This window comes from Suncus etruscus, chromosome 11, assembly GCF_024139225.1.
Source record: "Suncus etruscus isolate mSunEtr1 chromosome 11, mSunEtr1.pri.cur, whole genome shotgun sequence".
Lineage (NCBI taxonomy): Eukaryota > Metazoa > Chordata > Mammalia > Eulipotyphla > Soricidae > Suncus > Suncus etruscus.
The window spans coordinates 76,970,811-76,997,016 of NC_064858.1; the positions used below are offsets into that span (position 1 = coordinate 76,970,811).

Here is a 26,206-nt window from a genome sequence, read left to right on the forward strand (position 1 = left end):
GTGAATTTACATAGCAAGGGATCATTTTGTTGTTGTTGTTGTTTGGCCACACTCTGAGGCTCTTATGGGTTAATCCTGGCTCTGGCTCAGAAATTACTCCTGGCTCTGGGGACTGAACTGGCATCCATCCTGGGTCAGCCAAATGCAAGGCAAATGCCCCACCACTTTGCTACCACTCCTGCCCAAGGGATCATTTTTTTGAAAAAGCAAAGCCTTCATTTAATCATTTTCCACTTGCATTGTTCATCATAGTAAAGTCGATTCTGGTTTTCAGGCATCATCTTTATCAGAAAGCGAGGAATCTCAGGACTCGTCAGACAGTATAGGCTCTTCACAGAAAGCCCACGGGATCCTAGCACGACGTCCGTCTTATAGGTGAGTATATGTGTTGTTGTTCTTCCAAATTGAATAGTGCTGTGCAAAGCAAGTGCTGTAAAATAAGAAGCATGTTTTGTGTACAGGAAAATGATCATTAATGGAGAGATTCAACTCTGTACTGAGGAATTTAGTCCTATTTTCTTGCAGTGTCTTAGATTGCTATATTTACTTTTAGATAGTTAACTTTAATGGCAACATGAAAGGATTGTAGGTTTTAGGAAATGAACTGAATTATTATTTTTTCATATTTGAATTTTGAAAATAATTTTTTTATTCTTACATATTGGACCTTTGTGTACCCATTTCCAAGACCAGGGTCGGTATTTTTTTTCTGTGTAATTTTTTTTTTGTTTTGTTTTTGGGTCACACCCAGCAGCGCTCAGGGTTACTCCTGGCTCTACGCTCAGAAATCGCTCCTGGCAGACTTAGGGGACCATATGGAATGCTGGGATTCCAACCACCGTCCTTCTGCATGCAAACGCCTTACCTTCATACTATCTCTCTAGTACCTTCTGTGTAATTTTTTTTCGCTGTGTAATTTTTTTTGTTGTTTTTTTTTGTTTTTGTTTTTGTTTTTTGTTTTTGGGCCACACCCTGTGACTCTCAGGGGTTACTCCTGGCTATGCGCTCAGAAGTTGCTCCTGGCTTCTTGGGGGACCATATGGGACGCTGGGGGATCGAACCGCGGTCCGTCCTAGGCTAGCGCAGGCAAGGCAGGCACCTTACCTCCAGCGCCACCGCCCAGCCCCTCGCTGTGTAATTTTTAAAGTACCGCTTATGCCACCACTTTGGCCTCTTTTTTTTAAGTAAGGTTTTTTTGTTTGTTTGTTTGTTTTTTGGGGGGGTCACACCCGGCAATGCTCAGGGGTTACTCTTGGCTCTATGCTTAGAAATCGCTCCTGGCAGGCTCAGGGGACCAAATGGGATGCTGGGATTCGAACCACTGGCCTTCTGGATGCAAGGCAAACGCCTTACCTCCATGCTATCTCTCCGACCCCTTAAGTAAGTTTTTTAAATAAATTATCATGCTATACAGTAACAAAGTTGTTCATGATTAAGTTTCAGTCATACAGTGTTCAACTTCCTTTCACTAGTGTACTTTCCCACCACGAATGTCCCCAGTTTCCCTTCCATTCTTCCTCTGTGGAATTCTTTTCTTTTGTTTTTTTGGGGGGGGGCCACACCCAGTGATGCTCCGAGGTTACTCCTGGCTATGTGCTCAGAAATCGCTCCTGGCTTGAGGAACCATATGGGACACTAGGGGACCGAACTCTGGTTTGTCCTAGACTAGCACTAGCAAAACCAGACGCCTTATGGCTTGCGCCACCACTCCGGCCCCATTTATTTTTTTAATATATAAAATCTTTATTTAAGTACCATGATTACAAGCATTATTGTAATTGGGTTTCAGTCATAAACACAACACACTCTTCACCAGTGCAACATTCCCACCACCAATATCCCACCTCCCTCCTTGCCAACCCCTGCCTTTATTTGAGACAGGCATTCTACTTCTCTCACTCATTACAATTGTCATGATAGTGTATGTCTTTTTTTTTTTTTTTTTTTTTTTTTTTGGTTTTTGGGCCACACCCGGTGGTGCTCAGGGGTTACTCCTGGCTGTCTGCTCAGAAATAGCTCCTGGCAGGCACGGGGGACCATATGGGACACCAGGATTCGAACCAACCACCTTTGGTCCTGGATCGGCTGCTTGCAAGGCAAACACCGCTGTGCTATATCTCTGGGCCTGATAGTGTATTTCTTTTTTTTTTTTTTTTTTTTTTTGGTTTTTGGGTCACACCCGGTGGTGCTCAGGGGTTACTCCTGGCTGTCTGCTCAGAAATAGCTCCTGGCAGGCACGGGGGACCATATGGGACACCGGGATTCGAACCAACACCTTTGGTCCTGGATCGGCTGCTTGCAAGGCAAACACTGCTGTGCTATCTCTCCAGGCCCGATAGTGTATTTCTTAACAGCACCACTACTCTTTGTGGTAAGCTTCATATTGTGAGCTGGTCCTTCTGGCCCTCATCTCTATTGTCTCTGGGGATTATTACAATAATGTCCTTAATTTTTCTTAAAACCCATAGAGCAGTGAGTGTATTCTGTGTCTATCTTTCTCCCTCTGACTTATTTCACTCAGCATAATAGATTCCATGTACATCTATGTATAGGAGAATTTCATGACTTCATCTCTCCTGATGGCTGCATAATATTCCATTGTGTATATGTACCACAGTTTCTTTAGCCATTGATTTGTTGAAGGGCATCTTAGTTGTTTCCAGAGTCTGTCTATTGTAAATAGCTTTGCAATTAATAAGGTGTGAGTAAGGCATTTTTGAATTGTATTTTGTGTTTCTAGGGCAGTGTTTTTCAACCTTTTTGTGCAAAGGCACACTATTTTTTTAAAGGCACACTGTTTCCATGAAAAAAGTCACAAGGTACACCACCATTAGAAAATGTTAAAAAAGGGGCTGGGAAGGTGGCTCTAGAGGTAAGGTGTCTTGCCTTGCAAGTACTAGCATAGGATGGACTGCTGTTCGATCCCCCAGCGTCCCATATGGTCCCCCCAAGCTGCGATTTCTGAGTGTCAAATGGGTGTGGCCCAAAAACCAAAAAAAAAAAAAATGTTAAAAAAGAGTTTAACTCTGTGCCTATATTGACTATATATAAAGCAATTCTCTTGAATAAGAATCAAACACAACTAAATTATTTATTATAATTATTTATTATGAAATAATCTAATGATTGGCTATTTGTGAGTCGAAGCCACATGTTACGTTGTTGGTCTATAATTTTCTTTTTAGTAGCATCTCTGTCTGGTTTTGGTATCAAGATGATATTAGCTTCATAAAAACTATTTGGAAGTGTTCCTGTTTTTTCAGTTTTATGAAAGAGCCTAAAAAAAGGATTGGTAGTAGTAGTTCCTCTTGAAAGGTTTGAAAGAATTCATTAGTGAATCCATCTGGGCCTGGGCTTTTGTTTTTGGGAAGGCTTTTGATAACCATTTTAATTTCCTTTATAGTGATGGGGATGTTTAGATATGCTACCTCATTCTTATTCAGCCCTTGAGCGCTTGCAAGGCAGACACCTTACCTCTAGCGCCACCTCACCGCCCCCCCCCCCACCTTTTCATTTCTAATCCGGTTGATCAAGTTTTTCTCTCTCCCTTTCTTTGTGAGTTGCCAGTGGTTTATCAATCTTGTTTATTTTTTCAAAGAACCAACTTGCGCTTTTGTTGATCTTTCAGATTGTTTTTTGGATTTCCACTTCATTGATTTCTGCTCTAAGCTTTGTTCTTTTTTTTTTTTTTTTTTTTTTTTTTGCTTTTTCGGGCCACACTCATTTGATGCTCAGGGGTTATTCCTGGCTAAATGCTCAGAAATTGCCCCTGGCTTGTGGGGACCATATGGGGGCGGGAATCCAATTGCCATCCTTCCTTGGCTAGCACTTGCAAGGCAGACCTTGCCGGCTCCATTGTTGATCATTTTCTAATTTTATAAGCTGTGTCATGAAGCTATTTATATAGGTAGGCCCCTTCTTCCTTCCTGATGTGTGCTTGCAATGCTCTAAATTTTCCTCTCAGTACTACTTTTGCTGTGTCCCATAAATTCTGATAATTTGTGTCTTCATTGTCGTTTGTTTCCAGGAATGTTTTTGATTTTCTCTTACCCACAGGTTGTTTAGTAGTAAGCTATTTAATTTCTAGGTGTCAAAGTTTTTCTCTGTGTCCCTTATAGTTCATGTCTAATTTTAGTGCCTTCTGATCAGTGAAGGTAGTCTGCAGGATTTATTTATTTATTTATTTATTTATTTATTTTTGGGTTTTGGTCTATACCCAGTGACACTCAGGGATTACTCCTGGCTATGCGCTCAGAAATTGTGACTGCTTGGGGGACCATATGGGGCGCTGGGGGATCAAATCGCGGTTCTTCCTAGGCTAGTGCACACAAGGCAGATGCCTTACCGCTTGTGCCACCACTCCGGCCCTAGCATGACTTCTATCCTCTTGATTTTGTGGAGGTATGTTTTATGACCCAGCATGTGGTCTATCCTGGACCCAGGTGCATTGGAATAGAATATTTATCCAGGCTGAGGATGGAATGCCTTATATATATAAACAAGTCCATTTCTTCCATTTCTCTTTCCAGAGCTAGTATATTTTTGATAGGGTTTCACCCTATCAAGGGGGTGACAGCGTAGTGTTGAGATCTCCCATAATTACTATGTTGCTATTGATATATTCTTTCAGATTTGTCAACAATTGTATTAAATATTTTGCCGGTCCCTCATTGGCTGTGTATATGTTTAGGAGTGTGATTTCTTTCTTGTACATATCCTTTGATTAGTATGAAATGTCCATCTTTGTCCCTTACAACTTTTTTGAGTCTAAAGTTTGTGTTATCTGATATTAATATGGCCACTCCAATTGTTTTAAAGGTGTTGTTTGCTTGGATGATTTTCCTCCAGTCTTTAATTTTGAGTCTGTGTTTGTCCTGACTATTCAGGTGTGTTTCTCATAGGCAGCAGAAGATTGGATTGAGTTTTTTGATCCATTTAGCCACTCTGTGTCTCTTAACTGGTGCATTTAGTCCAGTGACCTTGAGAGAGAGAATTGTCATGGGATTTAGTGCCATCTTTGTGTAGAAGTCTGGTGTGTTTGTTGGTCGGTCTTGTCTTAAAGTAGACCTTTCAGTTTTTCTTTTAAGGCTGGTTTTGAGTCTGCATTGTTTCTTAGCTGTTGTTTATCCGTAAAGCTATGTATACTTTCTTCACACTTGAAAGTGAATCTGCATGGGCCAGCAAGCTGGGGGGGAGGGGCTCGGGGGGGGCGGGTGACCCGTGTGTCACATGTTGTGTCACATCTTGCCATTAGTTCTTAGTGTGGAGGACGCAGCACACCCTCACCATCACTGCAGGATTTTGACCCTCACTCAAAATGGCAAAATGCAATATGTGTTTAATATGTTATTGTTAAAAGTATATGCTTTTGTGTGAGTGTTTGTCTGTTTTGGTAGGTCACTGCATGGTGTGGCTCTCTGACTCTCATAGTTTAAAATTTTGGCTCTTTGTTTGCCACCCCTGCTCTGGTCTATGGGCTCTTTTTTGGGGGGGCGGTGTTAAAAAGTTTGTTACCACTGATGCTATGAATTTTTAATTAATAGTACTGGAAAAAGTACTTTTCAATCTTACAGTATCTAGTCTTATTTCTGAAAAGTATGTTTTACTTTAGAATTGAAGAATGAGGGCCGGGTAGGTGGCGCTGGAGGTAAGGTGTCTGCCTTGCAAGCGCTAGCCAAGGAAGGACCGCGGTTCGATCCCCCGGCGTCCCATATGGTTCCCCCAAGCCAGGGGCGATTTCTGAGCACATAGCCAGGAGTAACCCCTGAGCATCAAAAGGGTGTGGCCCAAAAACCAAAAAAAAAAAAAAAAAAAAGAATTGAAGAATGAAAAAACCTGATCTTTGTTTTTGGGTTTTGGGCCACACCCCCTGACGCTAAGGGGTTACTCCTGGCTATGTGCTCAGAAATCGCTCCTGCTTGGAGGTCCATATGGGATGCCGGGGAATCAAACTGCAGTCCATCCTAGGTCAGCGCGCACAAGGCAAACACCCTACCGCTTTGCACCACTGCACAAGCCCCAATATGATCTTTTTTAATGAAGAGCATTTTGACACTATTTAGAAAATGGATAATACTAAATAAGTATCTCAACAGAATTTCTCCTATAGGGAAAAGGACATTTTAGATTCCTAAGTTGAAGGACATTATATATTAGTTTAATGTCACTTTTCAAGTAGTCATACTCTAAAGTAGCCTGGAGTAGATATGTAATAAAAAGATAATTTCTGGGATAGGAAGGCCTGGTGTCTAGTTAAGATTATTGGTTGTAAAATGATTTAACAATCTCTTCATGTAATGCTCTTCCCCAACATTAATTAAGTTCCATTTTCCACAGAAAAATTTTGAAAGACCTATCTTCTGAAGATACCCGGGGCAGAAAAGGAGACGGAGAAAACCCTGGAGTTTCTGCTCTCACTTCTATGTCTGTTCCAACTCCCATCTATCAGACTAGCACTGGACAGTACAGTATGTATAGGAATCAATTTCTACATGATACACAAACTTTCTACATGATACACTAACTTTTCCACAGAAAGAAATGGTGTACAGAAAAGCTATTACAAGTTTTCTTTTTGGCCAGGGAGTTGAGCAACACCCTAGTGGTGCTCAGGGGCTATTGGCTGGCTCTGCTTGGGGATTGCTCCTAGTGGTGCTTGGAATCACCATGTGCTACCAGGTTATCAAATGCAAGGAAAGAGACATATACCGTATATACTTGAGTATAAGCCAACGCCCCCCCCTCCTAATTTTACCCTTAGAACTGGGAAAACTTAGTGACTCGAGTATATGCTGAGGTGGAAAATGCAGCAGCCACTGTTAAATTTCAAAAATAAAAATATATACCCAAAACAATTACAGTAATTGAGGAATCAGTAGGTTAAATTTTTTTTCTTTTAGTTTTTGGATCACACCCGGCAGTGCTCAGGGGTTACTCCTGGTTGTCTGCTCAGAAATAGCTCCTGGCAGGCACGGGGGACCATATGGGACACCGGGATTCGAACCAACCACCTTTGGTCCTGGATCGGCTGCTTGCAAGGCAAACGCCGCTGTGCTATCTCTCCGGGCCCAAGGTTAAATTTTTTTTAATATTTATTGCTAAAGAAAAACTGTAAACTATCAACAATAACTTTAAAACTTTAAATAAAGTGCAGAAAACTGTTGCTTACCAGGTAATCAAGCTAAATCACGAAGGTCAAAATCCTTCAAAACTGAATTCCTCTCCTCCTCATCTATATGTCCAGAGCTTCAGCTGTATATGATGTGAGGGTATCGGCATAGACATTGTCATCATCACTGAGTTCGCAGATATCATCATCACGGCTGTTGGTCTCATACAAAGCACAGAATATTGTGGGTTAAATAGTTCAGTGGCATACAGTTTAGTTGAGCCACCTACCTTCAGTTCAGCCTGGGTTTGTGGACTAAGCTGAGGCACCGCCCCCTCCAGCGAGGGCAGAAGACAACTGGACACTCACTACATGCATTTGATTCGGTGCACTGATTCAATTAACCTATATGACCCAAGTATAAGCCAAGTTTGGGTTTTTAGCACAAATTTTGTGCTAGAAATTCTTGGTTTATATTCGAGTATATAGGTAATCCTTGAATTAACTTTAACCAATATTATTATAATTTGAGAGATTAAAGTAACATTTTTAGTCTGAATAGTGCAAATACTTTCCTCTTATCTTATTTATTCCTTAAAACAATTTTGAGAAGTGGAAACTTAATTTATGTCAGAACTAAGGCTTAAAGAATCAGAATAATTTTAAGGAAAATCAGTGTGTTTTAAAATGATGGAACCAAAATTCTATTTTAGGTTTATATGTGTCTTAGTTTTACCCCCAATAATATCACCTCTTATAGGAGACTATTTTATTTTATTTTATTTTATTTATTTTATTTTTGGTTTCTGGGCCACACCCGGTGATGTTCAGGGGTTATTCCTGGCTATGCGTTCAGAAATTGCTCCTGGCTTGGTGAACCATATGGGATGCTGGGATCGAACCGAGGGCCGTTCTGGATCAGCCGCATGCAAGGCAAGTGCCTTACCACTGTGCTACTGATCTGGCCCCGAGGTGATTATTTTAAAAAGTAAAGTCTTTTTTTTGTTGTTGTTTTTTGGGGGGGCCATACCCAGTGATGCTCAGGGGTTACTCCTGGCTCTGTGCTCAGAAATCGCTTCTGGCAGGCATGGGGGACCATATGGGATGCCAGGATTCAAAACACCCTCAGTCCTAAATTGGTTGTGTGCAACGCAAATGCCCTACTGCTGTGCACTCTCTCTGGCCCCCAAAAGTAAAGTCTTAATGGCAATAGAAATTATTTGGATTAGTTACATAATTAAAAAATTATCACACTTTAAAGAAGATTGTATTATGATTTTTAATTGATTGTAGTTAATTTACAGTGTGTTAGTCAAAATAACCAAACTAATCAACTTAAGTAAATAGCTCTATCTTAAAATATAGTTATAAAAATTAAGTAAGTATTTACTAGTTTAAGAGTATCTGGAGACTAGGTAAGTTTACAAGAAAAGCAAATGTGAATCTTGTCTTTTGAGGAAAGCTTTCTGTTAGAGGAAACAGACTGATAGACAAATACTTGACACATATAGAAATCTAGATATCTATATTTAACATTCTTCAAGCATCTTCTTTTAATATAACAACATTTGCAGGTATAAAGGGGTTTCCCCAGAAATTATGGAAGCATCACGGTGTACACTAAGGTGCTTGAAGAAACCACATGGTGCTAGGGACAGAACTGGGACCTCTGCATGCAGGCCTTTTTTTTTTTTTTTTTTTTTTTGAAATGCTTCATGAATTTGTGTGTCACCCTTGCGCAGGGGTCCTGTTAATCTTCTCTGTATCGTTCCAGTTTTAGTATATGTGCTGTCTAAGCAAGTACTGGATGCAGGCCTTTTGAACTATCTCCATGACCCCTGGCACTTACAATTTTTTGAGACCTGTTGATTTATTAAAATGATATTTGGGGAAACTGAAGATACTTGTTAGCCTTTTCTATATTTTCAAGTTTATTTGTCTTTACAATTGAATATATATATATAATTTTATTTGGTGAATATCAGAAGTTCTAAAGGATAGTAAGCTACCAACAAAAACACGGACACCAGTTTTTCTCTAAATATGTAAGATATAGAAATATTTTTTAAATGGAAATTGACTTTACCGTATTTTCCGGCGTATAAGATGACTTTTGAAACAAAAAAAAAGTCAACCGAAAATCGGGGGTCGTCTTATACACCGAGTATATCCCGAAAAATGTTTCAATATGCCGCTAAACGAAAATTGTCTGAATATTGCCACAAAATGAATTTTCCAACTCGATCCTGCACCAATCACTGCAAGGCTGCTCGGACCGCCTCTTTAACTCGTCCAATCTAAGCAGGCTTTTTATGCATGCAAATTAGACAATGTCTGGACCGAATCTATACTGTAAAAAGCCTGCTCAGATTGGCCAGAGTCAGAGAGAACGTCTATGACAGTATAACCTTTGAACCTTTGCTTGTTGTGATTGGCTCACTGTGGTACATACAGTTGCAGCACAGGAACATTCTGTCTGATACAGCGAATATAGGCCTAAACTTATGTTTTAACTGCAAAATCAGGGGGTAGTCTTATACGCCCAGTCATCTTATATGCCGGCAAATACGGTATTTTTTATGTTTTCAGGTTTAATTTTTAGTTTTGCTTCTGACATACATAGGATAAAATTTAAAAATAACACACACATACTTAAATGTAATCAAATTTACTTTCTTGAATGACTTTTATCTAATAAGTTGATGCTTTTAATGGCTTTTCCATCTTTAAGGTTTTTCCCATTGGAAAAATATTTCCCTCTCCCTCCCTACATTGTGATTTACAAAGTTATTCAAAGTTGACTTTTAGGCATAAGAATGTCAGCATTAATCCTACCACTAGTGTCAATCTTTCTTCCTCAGTGTTCCCTTCCACCCTTCCACCCACACCTACCCCCACTGCAATCATAATAGGCCCTTTTTAGTTTGGTTGTTAAAGTTTGGGTCTCTTGATATCAGTGTTGTTGACTTCATGGTTTGGCTATTTAGTTCTATTCTTCCTTAACATCACCAATGTACCTGAATCCCCTTGACCCCTATCCCCTGTTATTTCACACTTTTTTTTTTTGTTCTTTTTCACACTCTAATTTTTTTCTTCTTCTCACTATACCATGGGGCCAACAGTGGTCTAAGCAACGATTTAAACAATTGCATTTTTTCATGATATCCTTCACATATAAGTGGTATCATCCTATATTTATGCTTCTTCTGGCTTACTTTATTTAACATGATATTTTCCAGTTCCAACCATGTTATAGCAAATTGTATAATTGCACCATTCTTTATAGCTATGTAATATTTCATTATACATCTTCATGATTCACTCATCCGTTGGATATCTAGGTTGATTCCAAATCTTAGCTATTGTACTCTGTGCTGGGATGAATAGTGGTGTGCCATATATTTTTTTTCTTTTATTTAAACACCATGATTACAAAGTTGTTCATGACTGAATTTTAATCTTAAAATTTGCACCACTCTTCACAAATATATACTTTCTGCCACCAGTATCCCCAGTTTCCTTCTCCCCTGCCTGCTTCTCGGGCATGTAACTTCCCTCTCTTTATTTCTCTCTCTCTCGCTCACGGTCTCTTTCTCTTCCTCTCTCTCCCTCTCTTCCTTTTAGACACTGGTTTGCACTGTTGTTAATGAAGTATTACTGTTCATATCATTTTATCTACATTCACCACCCTGTTATTGTGGTGTGGCATATGTTCTTTCAAATAAATGTTTTTCTGTTTTGGAGATCGAATCCCCAAAGGGAAATTGCTGGGTCGTGGCAGCTTGATTTTGAATTTACTGAGAAACTTCCATACTGTTTTCCACAGGGGTTGAACCAGACAACATTACCACCGTTAGTGAATTAGAGTTCCTTTTTGCAAAATACAGATTGTTACCAGTATTTTTGATATTTTGATATTTTCCCAGGTTTTTTTGTTTGTTTGTTTGTTTGTTTTATACCTGGTGCGTGCTCAGTAGTTACTCCTGGCTTTGTACTTAGAAGTCACTCCTGAAGGCTCAGGGGACCATATGGGATGCCAGGATTCAAACCAGGGTCCGTCCTATGTTGGCCGCATACAAGGCAAACATCTTATGGCTGTGCTATCTCTCTGGACCTCCTTTTCCCAGTATTTTTATTTGGGGGGGGGGGGTCCACACCTGGTGATGCTAGGGGTTACTTCTGGCGGTGCACTCAGAAATCGCTCCTGGCTCGGACCATATGGAACACTGGGGATCGAACCCAGGTCCATCCTGAATCAGCTGCATTGCAAGACAAACGCCCTACTGCTGCACAATTGCTACGGCCCCCTTTTCCCAGTATTTTTAATATTCCCACTGGTGTTAGATTATGTCTCACTGTGGTCTTGATTTGGATTTCACTAATGATAAGTGATGATGAGCATTTTTTCATGTGCCTTTCTGCGCTCAGAAATCGCCCCTGGCAGGCTTGGGGAACCATGTGGGATGCTGAAAACCAAACCAGGAACCAGGGTCCCTCTGGGGTTGGCTGTGTGCAAGGCAAATGCCCTACCACTGTGCCATAGCTCCGGCCCTCGTTTTCATTTTATATGTAATTGCTATACTTGAGAGATATTATAGCATTTACAATGTATCTGCCTAAATTTGATCCCTGACACTCCATGACACACTAGAATATGGCTGAGTGTGCCTTCAAAAAGTTTCTTAAAAAATAGAACTGTAGGGGCCGGGCGGTGGCGCTGGAGGTAAGGTGCCTGCCTTACAAGCGCTAGCCAAGGAACGGACAGCTGTTCGATCCCCCAGCATCCCATATGGTTCCCCCAAGCCAGGGGCGATTTCTGAGCACATAGCCAGGAGTAACCCCTGAGCGTCAAACGGGTGTGGCCCAAAAACCAAAAAAAAAAAAAAAATAGAACTGTATGGGGCCGGGCGGTGGCGCTGGAGGTAAGGTGCCTGCCTTGCCTGCGCTAGCTTAGGACGGACCGCGGTTCGATCCCCCGGCGTCCCATATGGTCCCCCAAGAAGCCAGGAGCAACTTCTGAGCGCATAGCCAGGAGTAACCCCTGAGCGTCACAGGGTGTGGCCCAAAAACCAAAAAAAAAAAAAAAAAAAAAAATAGAATTGTAAAAGAGAAAAAGAAAAAAATAGAACTGTATATAAAGAGCACTACTTTTTTTTTTTTTTTTTTGGTCACACCCGGCGGTGCTCAGGGGTTACTCCTGGCTGTCTGCTCAGAAATAGCTCCTGGCAGGCACGGGGTACCATATGGGACCCTGGGATTCGAACCAACCACCATTGGGATCGGCTGCTTGCAAGGCAAACGCCGCTGAAGAGCACTACTTTTTAATTATGTAACTGTTTAATGCTATTTGAATTTTCTCCATAGTCTCTATACAGAAGTATTTTTGTTACAAATTATAAATGTATTTTGGCAGGGTTTGGTGGACCATATGGATTCTGGGGATAAAATCCAGGGCAGCCACACACTAGGCAAATGCTTTACCCTCTATACTAGCTCTCTAGCCCTGCTTTTCCAATATGAGCCAGCTGCTAGGTCCTTTTCTAATGTCCTGAATTGATTAGAAGTCATTAATATTTAGCATGGAATTCTTCATAGAACTTTAGAGGTGTGTATGTGAGGGAGGGAGGGAGGGAGGGAAGGGGAGAGAGGAGGGAGGGAGGGGGAGAGAGAGAGAGAGAGAGAGAGAGAGAGAGAGAGAGAGAGAGAGAGAGAGTAGAGAGGAGGGAGAGAGGAGAGAGAGAGAGAGAGAGAGCAGTTCAGTTTAGGTTTGTGAGTCATACCTGGCAGTACTCCTGGAAGAAGTCATATGCTATGCTGGGAACTGAATTGGGGATGGCTATGTTAAAATCAAGCATCTTACTATCTCTTCATTGCTACTTTCTTTTCTTATTTTAATTGTACAGTTGGAAGCTAAGTGCAACTAAACTACAACATTTTTTGTTTTTGGGTCACACCCGGCGGCACTTAGGCATTACTCCTGGCTTTACGCTCAGAAATAGCTCCTGGCAGGCATGGGGGACCATATGGAATGCCGGGATTCAAACCACCATCTGTCCTGGATCTGCTGCATGCAAGGCAAACGCCCTACCATTGTGCTATCTCTCCAGTCCATAAACTATGAATTTTTGTTTGTTTGTTTGTTTTTTGGCCACACCCGGCAGTGCTCAGGGGTTACTCCTAGCTCTCTGCTCAGAAATAGCTCCTGGCAGGCACAGGGGACCATATGGGACGCCGGGATTCGAACCAACCACCTTGGGTCCTGGGTTGGCTGCTTGGAAGGCAAACACCGCTGTGCTATCTCTCCGGCCCCAAACCATGAATTTTTTAAAAGAAATGTTGTTTTATTTTTTGTTAGAATTACATCAACTAAAGAGAATAACACTCCTACTAGTCAACAGTTAGCAAGAAGTTCTGCATTCAGGAGAGATAGTATAGCAATTTAGACACTTGCCTTATGCAGCTGACTCTGGTTCAGTCCTCAGCACCACATATGTTCTCCCAAGAAGAGATCCCTGAGCATAGTCTCTGCTATAAAAAAGAAAAGAAAAGAAAACTGTCTAAAACGTGTTTTAATGGTGTTGCTTTTCTTCAATTCTTTGCATTATATAATTACAATAATATATTCTCTCTTTGATTAAAGTTGCCATTGCCCCAAATGGAGCCTTACAGCTGGCCAGTCCAAGCACAGATGGCATGGCTTTAACCATGACAAATTCAAGCAGTACTCAGCAAGGTCCAACAATTCTCCAGTATGCACAGACCTCTGATGGACAGCAAATACTTGTGCCCAGCAACCAGGTGGTTGTACAGAGTAAGTATGTGTAAATGTTTATGAAAAGCACACCTAAGTACTGTGAAAGAGTCTTAAGATTATACTCTTTTGACCACACAGCTGCATCAGGAGATATGCAGACGTATCAGATCCGTACCACACCTTCAAGTACTTCACTGCCACAGACTGTAGTGATGACATCTCCTGTGACTCTTGCCTCTCAGACAACTAAGACAGATGACCCTCAATTGAAAAGAGAAATAAGGTTGATGAAAAACAGGTAAGTGGTTTAACTATACTGCCAAAATGGTAATGTCTTTGCAAAAACTCAAAAATGTAGTCAGTGCCAGTTGGCATTATATGTTAGAAATAAGAGGTTTGTCAGCTTTATTTTATTGAATGTTAGGTGTGTCTAGTTACTTTCATTTTATTATCATTCACTCCCCTTATTTAATATAAAAGAATTCTTCTATTTTTATTTTTTGAAAGGCCTGTTAAAGTGTGCTTTTCAGATTATATTTTGTTCTTATTTGCACTGACAGAATTAATAAAATAATTTGCTGCTATTGACTGTCATAAGAGAAGGAAAGATTTAATAGATTCTGCATAATATATAATCTTACATACTGAGATAGAAATGCTTTTAAAATGTACCTCTGGGCCCGGAGAAATAGCATAGCGGCATTTGCCTTGCAAGCAGCTGATCCAGGACCAAAGGTGGTTGGTTCGAATCCCAGTGATTCATATGGTCCCCCGTGCCTGCCAGGAGCTATTTCTGAGCAGACAGCCAGGAGTAACCCCTGAGCACCACCGGGTGTGGCCCAAAAACCAAAAAAAAAAAAAAAAGAATGTACCTCTGATGATGAAAAATCAGCAATGATCTGGCCCTCTTCCCTAATATTTATTTTCATTTTAAGATTTATTGTATACCACATTCATAGCAAATATGAAAATCCAGTTTTTCTTTTTTTGAGGAGGGGTGGGCCACACCCGGCAGCACTCAGGGATTAATCCTGGCTCTGTGCTCAGAAGTCGCTCCAGGCAGGCTCAGGGGGTCATAGGGTATGCTAGGGATTGAACCTGTGTCCGTCCTAGGTTGGCTGTGTGCAGGGCAAAAGACCTTACTGGCCCCTATAGTTTATTTTTTGGGTCACACCCAGCAGTGCTCAGGAGTTACTCCTGGCTCTATGCTCAGAAATCGCTCCTGGCAGGCACAGGGGAATCATGGGATGCCGGGATTCGAACCACCAACCTTCTGCATGCAAGACAAATGCTTTACCTCCATGCTATCTCTCCGGCCCCTGTTTTTTTTTTTTTTTTTTTTTTTTTTGGTTTTTGGGCCACACCCGGTGGTGCTCAGGGGTTACTCCTGGCTGTCTGCTCAGAAATAGCTCCTGGCAGGCACGAGGGACCATATGGGACACCGGATTCGAACCAACCACCATTGGTCTTGGATCAGCTGCTTGCAAGGCAAACGCCGCTGTTCTATCTCTCCGGGCCCTCCTGTTTATTTTTTAAAATGAAGAATATATAGATAGCTTTTTAACCTTTATTGGATTCAAGGAAAAAGAAAAAATAATTTATTAGGAACAACAAAATAAGAAAACCTCCATAGTACAACAGTTTTTTAAAGAAATATAGGGCCAGAGAGATAATACAGTAAGGTGCTTGCCTTGTAAGTGGTTGAAACTGGTTTCATCCTTGGCAACACATAGAGTCCCCCTAATATCATCACCAGTTGTGCCGACACAAAACAAAAACACAAAAATTAACAGTATGATTATATTTTTTATTACTTGTGGTAAGTAATTTTCGATAATAAAGATGATTTTCTGAAATTAGTACAAATTTTCTCTAGAAGGACCAGATGATTACATTTAATTATTTCAAGATAAAATGTTTCTATACAAAAACTAAGAAGCATTGTTGTAAATGAACTTGGTAGTAAAAAAAAAAAAAAAAAGGTATGTTGGTATGTTTGTTGTTTCTATGGAGGTTTTAAGAAATAAAGCCAGATAAGAACATAATGTTATATAAATAGTAGAAAAATATATTTCTTTGCTGATAGAGTTGTGTACTTAGATAACCTAAGACTTATTGAAAATTACTAGAACAAGAATTTTGTCCATCAATATGACCTAAGTTATATAATTTGTTTGTTTTTGGTTTTTGGGTCACACCCAGCATCGCTCAGGGGTTACTCCTGGCACTACTCAGAAATCGCTCCTGCCAGGCTTGGGGGACATATGGGGTGCCGGGATTTGAACCACTGACCTGCATGCAAGGCAAATGCCCTCCCTCCCTGGCCCCATCAGCTACATAATTTTTATAAACTTGATGAAATATAAAAACTATTCTTTGGTGAAAGTGGATGGATAAAAGGGTCATTGGGGAAAATACACACTGGTAAATTAAATATTATTGTACATTGTATGTTCAATCATGAACAACTTTATCTGTGGAAAAAAACCCTGTATTATGAACAACCTTATAACCAAGGACTATATCAAGAACTGTTATTTTAAGGGCTGGAGAGATAGTACATGTATTGGGTTCTTGCTTTGCCCTGGTTCAGTTTCTTGGTATCCCATATGGTCTTGCAAGCCCATTAGGAGTGAGTCCTGAGTGCGAAGCTAGGAGTAACCCTGAGCTCTGCATGGTGTGGCCCCAAACCAGAAAACCAAAACCAAAATAGGAAAGAATTATCATTTTAGTGGCCAGAGAAATAGTGCAGAGACTAAGGTACTTGCTTTGCATGTGGCCATAAATTTTGTTCAAATACCACATATAGTCCCCTAAGCACCAGAAGTAGCTTCGAGTGAGCACTGTTGGGAGTGTCCCTACAACTCCCCTCATTCGTTGTGATTTTTAGTTGATTTGAGTTCATAGTTTTTGCAAGTAAACTACCTCAGCACAGACTTTAATACATTCTCATACAAGTTGAGAAATCACAGAATATCCAAGGAAATTAGGACTTCATGACACCAAACTTTTGTGAATTTTTCATATAATTAGATGTTAATATTTAGGTTTTTGCACTGAGTAAGCTAAGGTCTATAGATACATAAAATGGACACTTTTTTTTTTGGCCCAGGGAGAAAGAGGGAGGCCCACACCCAGTGAAACTCAGATAATTCCTGACTCTGCATTCAGAAATCATTCTTGGCAGTGCTGGGGATAGGGATGGGGAACTGGATTGAACCTTGGTCACCTGTGTGCAAGCACCTTACACGCTTTACTATTTCCCTGATCTCCTGGAATAAAATATATTTAAGGTTAAGGTTATACTGATTTCAGAATATAGAGTCTTAGATTATACTACACTGCCACTGGGGAGCAAGAATCTGCAGAAAAGTTTTGTTTTGTTTTGTTTTGTTTTTTTGTTTACTAGAAAGAATTCTATGAAGGTTTCAGTTCTCTGATAGAAAAGAATGAATGAAGTATGTCTTCCATGTTTAAAGTAAAATAGGATATTACTGAAAATCACGAAAGACAAGTCTAGGGGCTGGAGCTGTGTGGCAGCGGTAGAGCATTTGCCTTGCACATGGCTGACCTAGGATGGTCTACGGTTTAATCCCTGGATCCCTCTGCATCCCATATGGTCCCCCAAGCCAGGAACGATTTCTGAGCACATAACCAGGGGTAACCCATGAGCATCATTGGGTGTGACCCAAAAACCACACACACAAAAAAAGACAAATCTAGAGAATGATAAAATTGGGAGGAGGGGGGGCCGGGTAGGTGGCGCTGGAGGTAAGGCAAGCGCTAGCCAAGGAAGGACCGTGGTTCGATCCCCCGGCGTCCCATATGGTCCCCCCAAGCCAGGGGCGATTTCTGAGCACATAGCCAGGAGTAACCCCTGAGCGTCAAACGGGTGTGGCCCAAAAACCAAAAAAAAAAAAAAAAATTGGGAGGAGGAAATAAAACATTGGCAACAAAATAAAACGAATTATTAGCAAAAATATCTTTGCTTAGAATATCCAGTAGAATTAACTCCATGCTATTTGAAATTTAGAAAAGGAATCAGTTTGTTTAATGTTGTACTGGAAACCCTTGACAATTAGTAAAACAAGAAAATGCAGGGATTGGGTCATGGGAGAAATGATAAGGTTTTAAACGAAAGAGGTAAAACTTAAAATTTTCCTTTCATTAAAAAAAAAGGAACTTGGGGCGCCGATGATTCGAATCGCCAGTGGCGATTTCTGAGCATGGAGCCAGGAGTGGCCCCTGAGTGCTGCTGGGTGTGACCCAAAAACCCAAAGAAAAAGGGAACTTGGCCCGGAGAGATAGCACAGTGGCATTTGCCTTGCAAGCAGCCAATCCAGGGCCAAAGGTGGTTGGTTCGAATCCCGGTGTCCCATATGGTCCCCCGTGCCTGCCAGGAGCTATTTCTGAGCAGACAGCCAGGAGTAACCCCTGAGCACTGCTGGGTGTGGCCCAAAAACCAAAAAAGAAAAGAAAAGAAAAGAAAAGAAAAGAAAAGAAAAGAAAAGAAAAGAAAAGAAAAGAAAAGAAAAAGGGAACTTGGGCCGGAGAGATAGCATGGAGGTAGGGCATTTGCCTTGCATGCAGAAGGATGGTGGTTTGAATCCCGGCATCCCATATGGTCCCCCGAGCCTGCCAGGAGCAATTTCTGAGTGGAGAGCCAGGAGTAACCAACCCCAGAGTGCTGCCAGTGTGACCCAAAGAACCACCAAAAAAAAAAAAAGAAAAGGAACTTTTAGAAGAAATTTTTTTTTTAAATTTCTAGATATAAAATCAGTTTTCAAAAATTTAAGATAATTGCATTTTTTTACAGCAATGGAGTTTGGTAATATTACTAAAAAGATAACATTTAGAGTGGTAGCGCAGTGGTAGGGTGTTTGCCTTGCACGTGGCTGACCCAGGATAGACCTTGATTTCCATCCCCAGCGTCCCATATGGTTAGGAGCGATTTCTGGCACATAGCCAGGAGTAACCCCTGAGTAACACCCGATGTGGCCCAAAAACAAACAAACAAAAAAAGATAATATTTATGTTATCAACAGACCCTTGAGCAAAATTATCTAATGAAAGATTTCCAGGATATTTTGTGAAAATATTTAAAAATGTAAAGTCATGGAAAAATTTGCTGTGTCCATAAAAATGGAAACTCACTATTATGAAGATGTCTATTTTTCTCTCAATTACCATAATCCATAGATTCAAAGCAGTTCCAAACAAAACTCAAACATGTTGTTTGACAAACTTGATAAGTTGATTCTAATATTTATAGAAGAGTAAAGGGCCAAGAACAGCCAAAACATTCCAGACAAGAATAAGGTGAGGAGATACTATTTTATTTAAAGTTGTGATTATTGAAAGTGTGATAAAATATCATTGAGATAAATAAATTAATGAAATAATATTTTTTTTTTTGGTTTTTGGGCCACACCCGGTAACGCTCAGGGGTTACTCCTGGCTATATGCTCAGAAGTTGCTCCTGGCTTTGGGGACCATATGGGACACCGGGGGATCGAACCGCGGTCCGTCCAAGGCTAGCACAGGCAAGGCAGGCACCTTACCTTTAGCGCCACCGCCCGGCCCCATGAAATAATATTTAAGAGCTTAGAAACTGATCCATGAACACAGGAAACCTTGATGGAATAATTGAGATTACTTGGGGAACAGCAGGACTCCAGTATATATGGTACTAGAATATGTTTGTTTGTATAAAAATGGGGCGGAAAGATAGCAAAAACGGTAGGGCAGTTGCCTTGCACACAGCTGATTCATGACAGATGCATCCCATATGGTCCCCCGTGCCTGCCAGGAGCGATTTCTGAGTGCAAAGCCAGAAGTAACCCCTGAGCGTCACCAGGTGTGGCCCAAAAACCAAAAAAAAGAAATTTTTTACTGGCTTTCTTCAAACATACATAAATATCATCCCAGATTAATTAAAATATGAAAGTATATAGAAAGTATTTAAACTTTTAGGTAAAAAGTTTTATGTATAGTTTCATAGATTTATGTATAGGAAAAGATTCTTTAAACACAATAGTGCCTATCAAATCATAAAAGATTAATGAATCTTCATTAAAGTTGATTACTTCTATTTATCAAAAATGTCAGTGAAGATATAAACTTTAAACAATATAAGATATTTGTAACAATATCTAGTTATAAAAAGACATTTGTTTAAAATAATAGCTTGTTTTTATTTTTGTTTTGGGCAACACCTGGTGGTACTCTGTTACTCTTGCTCTGAGTTCTGTTGCAGAGGTGTTCAAGGAACCTTGCAGAGCCAGGGATCAAACTCAGGGCTTCTGCATGCAAAGCATGCACCCCAATTCTTTGTGCTGTCTTTGAGCCCTGTCTTGTAAATTAATAAATGTAACTGAAGAAAAAAATAGCAAAAAAAAGTAACACAATGTACAGACATTTCTCAGAAAGCATCGTTGATAATTTAAAATGTTTTCTATCCATATCAATATTAACAAAAGGGAAATTAATAATAAATTGATTAATTAATAATCATTAATAAATTGATATTAACAAAATGGAAATTAATACCACATTAGATAGCATTTACCCAACTTGCAAAAAAGTTTATTTCTTTTGGGGGGTTGGGTCACGCCTGGCAGTGCTCAAGGGTTACTCCTGGCTCTACACTCTGCATCAGGGGCCACTTCTGATGGAATTCAGGGAACCATATGGGATGCTGAAGATAGAACCCATGTTGGTTGCATGCAAGGCAGGTGCCCTACTTGCTGTACTATCTCTGACCCAACAAAATTTTTTTTTGGGGGGCCACACCCAGTGACGCTCAGGGGTTACTCCTGGCTATGCGCTCAGAAGTCGCTCCTGGCTTGGGGGACCATATGGGACGCCGGGGGATCGAACCGCGGTCCTTCCAAGGCTAGCGCAGGCAAGGCAGGCACCTTACCTCTTGCGCCACCGCCCGGCCCCATAAAGTAATTTTTTTTGGTTTTTTGGGCCACACCCGGCAGTGCTCAGGGGTCACTCCTGGCTGTCTGCTCAGAAATAGCTCCTGGCAGGCACGGGGGACCATATGGGACACGGGATTTGAACCAACCACCTTTGCTATCTCTCCGGGCCCCCAACAAAATTTTTGCTTTTTTTTTTTAGTGGGGGGGTTGTTTGGGCCACATCTGGCACTGCTTAGGAGTTACTCCTGGCTCTGCACTCAGAAATTACTCTTGGCAGGTATGGGATAACAAATGGGTTGCCGGGATTCGAACCACCATCCATCCTGGATTGGCTACTTGCAAGGCTAATGCCCTACTGCTGCGCTATATCTCTGGCCCTTATTTCTTAAAATTCTTAATAAAAACTCTTAAGATTATAGAAGGTATAGTATCTACAACTCTAACCCCCTTTTTTTTCCTGTGATGCCAGAGATTAAAACCTGTACAAGCAAGTATTCTATCATTGAGACACATTTTTAGCCAATAAAAACACTTTTTTGGGGGGGTTTTGGTTTTGGGGGTCACACCTGGCAGCGCTCAGGGGTTACTTCTGGCTCTACACTCAGAATGAAATAATGAAATAAATAATCGCTCCTGGCAGGCTCAGGGGACCATATGAGATGCCGGGATTCAAACACCAACCTTCTGCATGCAAAGCAAACGCCTTACCTCCATGCTCTCTCTCCGGCCCCTTATAAAAACATTCTTACTAAGATTTAAAATAGTATCTGAACAAATATAAAATATTCTTTTAAAATAATTAACAAAAATTTTTGGTGCTCAGGAATCACACTTGACATTGCTCTGGGACCCATATGTGATGCTGGTGATCAAACCCAGGTCAGCAAGGCAAAGACCTTAATCCCTATATTATCTCTTCCACATAAATAGGAAATAGTGTTTTCTTAGATAAAGACACTTAAAATGTCAGTTCTTCCTAAAATACACAAATAAATCTAAATGTGATCCAAAATAGAATTTATAAGTCTTTGTGGAATTAAAAAAAAATACATGAAGAAATAAGTATCCATGAATGGTCAAGAACAGTAATATGTTACTTGTCTTATTAGACACTGACATAACTGTAAGTCTGTGATAATAGAAACTTAATAACAGCAAAGGGACTGAATAGTCCCTTTATCATTAACAAATGATAGAGTTTAGATACAGTTTCTCTGCCAGGTAAGTAGGCTAGTAAAGGATGACTAATTTAACAAATGAATCAGAAACAACTCCACACCTGAAAAAAGTTAAATTGGGGGAGATTACTTAAAGGACTGGAGCACATGCTTCAATTCCTAGCACCACATGGCTCCCCCCAAACACTGTTGGAGATGTAAGAACAGAGCTGGGATAGCCTCTGAGCATTGCCCTGCCTCACTTTTTTAAAATAAAATTTTATGCCATGTACACAAAATTTTAGAAAGACTTAAATTGGGGGTGGGGGGGACGGTGGTGGTAAAAGGGGAAGCAAGAAAAAGAGTATGTATATAAAGCATAAAAAAATATATCAGTCTGGGATGCTGGAGCAGTTAGGGCATTTGCTTTGCCTACAGCTACCTGGGTTTGATCCCTGGCATCTATATAGTTCCCTGAACACCACCATGAATGATTCCTGAGCACAGAGCCAGGAGAAACCCCAAGTGCCATTGGGTGTAGCCCCCCCAAATTTTAGTCTGGGGTTGGAGAGATATTACAGTGAGTAAGTAGGCAGGGAGCTTGCCTTGCTTGCAGCCATCCTGAATTCAATCCTCATTGCTCCATATGATTCGTTCTCTAAAAACTGCCTGGAGTGATCTGTGAGCACAATTGGGTATATCTAAAAAAAATTAAAAGAAAAGAAAAAAAACTGTATTAGTCAGTTGTAAGATTAGGAAAGAAGGCTATATACAAGAATCTATGCATAACGCAGAAAGACTTATTAGGTTACTTTTTTTTTTTAATAACGTCTAATTGTAAATGGGCAAGATATATGAATGGAAATGTATGGATGGACAAAAAGCAGCTTACATAAGATCCAAAGGACCAATGAATCTTTGCAAAAAAGATGCTCAGTTTCACTAGTGGTTAAGAAAAACAAAATAGGGGCCAGAGAGATAGCACAGCAGTAGGGCGTTTGCCTTACACTCGGCCAACCCAGGATAGACCTGGGTTCCATTCCTGGCATCCCATATGGTCCCCCAAGCCTGCCAGGGGAGATTTCTGAGTGCAGAACCAGGAGTAACCCCTGAGCACCACCATGAGTGGCTCCTCCAAAAAAGCCCCCCCCAAAAGATAAAATAGCCCCAAAATGTCCACATGATATTAGTAGGGGTAACATGGAAATGGAATAGGGTTTCGAGAGATAATATATGGAGTGGATTATGGTGTGAACCCTGAGAACATAGCCAGAGTAATTACCAAGTATAGCCAGGTGCGATTCAACCCTTCTTCCCTCAAAATAAAAAATAAACAGAAGTAAAAGCAGTTATAGATAGTATCAATTATGCTTATTATAAAAACGCTCTAATACCTTTTATGTTTTTATAAATATAAAACTTGTATGTTCATAGATGTTTTCCAAGAGTACATATAGAAATTTAGTTTCAAGAACTTTATAAAACTCGGGGGCCGGGCAGTGGCGCTAGAGGTAAGGTGCCTGCCTTGCCTGCGCTAGCCTAGGACGGACTGTGGTTTGATCCCCCGGTGTCCCATATGGTCCCCCAAGCCAGGAGCGACTTCTGAGCGCATAGCCAGGAGTAACCCCTGAGCGTCACCAGGTGTGGCCCAAAAACCAAAAAAGAAAAAAAAGAACTTTATAACACTCGGGGGCCATAGAGATAGTATGGAGGGTAAGGCGTTTGCCTTTCATGCAGAATCCCAGCATCCCATATGGTCCCCTGAGCCTGCCAGGAGCGATTTCTGAGCATAGAGCCAGGAGGAACCCCTGAGCACAGCTGGGTGTGACCCAAAAACCAAAAAAAAAAAAAAAAAAAAAAGAACTTTATAAAACTCAAACAAAAATTAATTTAAAAGCTAACATTAATGCAAAAGATTAGCCAGAGTATCCATACTTTTTCATATGTACTCAATAGAAATGGGACATATGCACACAAAGAGATTACCCGCAATATATTTGTAACTAAACTGGAAGTCCAAAGAGTAAATTCTGGTTCTGTTCATATAGTGAAATATATCTAGCAATGAAAAAGGAACAAACCACCTTGTGCTAATGTGAATAATCTCAAAAGTATACTATTAGGGGCCTTAGTGGTGGCGTAGGCGGTATGGCGTTTGCCTTACATGTGCTAATGTGCTAACCTAGGATGGACCTCAGTTTAACCCCCTAGTGTTCTATATGGTTCCTCAAGCCAGGAGTGATTTCTGAGCACATTGCCAGGAGTAACCCCTGAGCGTCACCAGGTGTGGCCCCAAAAATATACTAATAAAAAGACCAGACACAGGAGTATACTATATTGTGCTATTAAAATTTCCAGCGTGAGGGAAAGGGTCAATAGTCAAAACTATCAGGATAGTAGTAGTTGCTTGGGTGCAGGATTCATTAGGAATTTTCTGGGGCAGTAAAATGTTTGTCTTGATAGGGAAGTAGGTTATACCAGCATTTGCCAGATGGATTGAATTCTATACTGAATCTCTAGTATCTCACTTATATAGATGATACCTTAATTTCTTTCTTTTCCTTATTATTTTATTTTGGGCCACATCTGGCAATGCTTGGGAGTGGCTTCTGACTCTGCACTCATGAATTATTTTTTGGTGGTGCATGGGGGACCATATGGCATGCTGGGGATCAAACCTGGATTGGCCTACCTGAAAGGCGAGTGCCCTACTTGTTGTATTATCTATCCGACACCTTAATTTTATTTTTCATATTTTTATTTTATATTATTTTTGTTTTTTTGGGCTACACCTGGTGGCGCTCAGGGGTTGCTCCTGGCTTGGGACCATATGGGACGCCAGGGCATTGAACTTGATCTGTCCTAGGTTAGCTGCATGCAAATGCTCTACTGCTTGCGCCACTACTTCGGCCCCTTAATTTTATTTTTAATGAGAAAAGATGACCAGGAAAAATAACTGATATGCATTTATTATTTAGAGAACTCAAACCTTTTACTTGGTTTTTAATAAAATATCCAATGTTTCTATTTAGGGAAGCTGCTCGAGAATGTCGCAGAAAGAAGAAGGAATATGTGAAATGCCTGGAAAATAGAGTTGCTGTTCTGGAAAATCAAAATAAAACTCTAATAGAAGAGTTAAAAACTTTGAAGGATCTTTATTCCCATAAAAGTGTTTGATTCTTAGAAAATATTTTCACGGACTTACCTAAAAATTAGATGAATTTTCTTTATTTTTCGTGGAGTTTTATAATTAAAAGGTCAAAAATGAAGCTTTTATAGGCTTTTGCAACTCAAGGATATCTTACACAAGAAATTTAAAGACACAGGATAAAGTGTTAAATGACCTCAAAGAATAAGTGATACATCTGGAACCAGCAAAATGTAAATTTATTCAAGAAGCAGAAAATGAATTTTTAGCAATTTGAATTTTCTAGATACCAGCAGTGGTCAATAACTCACCTTTGGCAGATAAGATGAAATTTGGTACATTGAAGTTTTTAAAAATCATTTTACTCTGTAGGTTTGCATTTCTTTTTCCTAAAATTTTCCCCTTTTAATTGTGTTTCTGCCGATAAATTCTAAATTACAAATATAAAAGAAAGCTAATACATACTAGATATATAAATTATGTGTTTTGATTGTTTTAAATGTTTTTTATTTTTAAGTTTATTTATGGATCTTAAGATTGAAGGTTGTTGGGCTTTGGTTATCTATTTTTGAGACCTTGTCCTAAAAGGTATCTGAGGTACATGAGACAGTGGAGTTCTATAACATATATATTTTTTTATCAGAATAGAACAAAAACTGTTCTAAAATTTGACACTTCTAGATTTCTTTTTTGCTTACTCTTGGACTGTTGACTTGCTTCAATTAATTGTAGAATCAAACATAATAAATATTTTTTGATTCTATGTTCTGCCCACAGTTAAATATACTTTACTCTGTTGTGCTTTAATAGAATGGAATGTTTACAAGCCCTTGACATGATATTAGAGTATTTTTTAAAAACCTTCTGAAGTTGTATACCAAAGTTTTCTAAGAGGATTTTATAATCAATTTCAGTTTTTTTTCAGATTCTAAAATAGCACAGTTACAAAGACAATTTTATGTTAAGAATCTATTTTGTAATGTAGTCAAAGGTACATTTATAAGGAAAGCAACTGCCAATATATTTTTATAGCTAATCTTTATAAATTCTAATATTTAGTTTTTAATGATTATTTTAATTGTTTATATTGTTTAGTACAAACATTTTGCATCT

The 26,206-nt window shown here is 40.0% G+C and overlaps 1 protein-coding gene and 1 non-coding gene across 2 annotated transcripts in view; one reads left to right on the forward strand and one right to left on the reverse strand.

Annotated features, from left to right (window-relative positions):
* The window catches only part of ATF1 (activating transcription factor 1), a 63,185-nt gene extending 37,676 nt beyond the window's left edge, over positions 1-25,509 (forward strand). The window contains exons 3-7 of the mRNA XM_049783584.1: positions 275-375; positions 6,337-6,467; positions 13,749-13,919; positions 14,001-14,160; positions 24,978-25,509. Coding sequence (XP_049639541.1) covers positions 275-375; positions 6,337-6,467; positions 13,749-13,919; positions 14,001-14,160; positions 24,978-25,122 — 708 coding nt within the window. The 3' untranslated portion in view covers positions 25,123-25,509. The remainder of the gene's footprint in view (positions 1-274; positions 376-6,336; positions 6,468-13,748; positions 13,920-14,000; positions 14,161-24,977) is intronic.
* Positions 8,806-8,912, reverse strand: LOC126023671 (U6 spliceosomal RNA). Its single transcript, XR_007500771.1, has one exon. It is a non-coding gene; the product is annotated as a U6 spliceosomal RNA (small nuclear RNA).
* Positions 25,510-26,206: the final 697 nt, after the last annotated feature.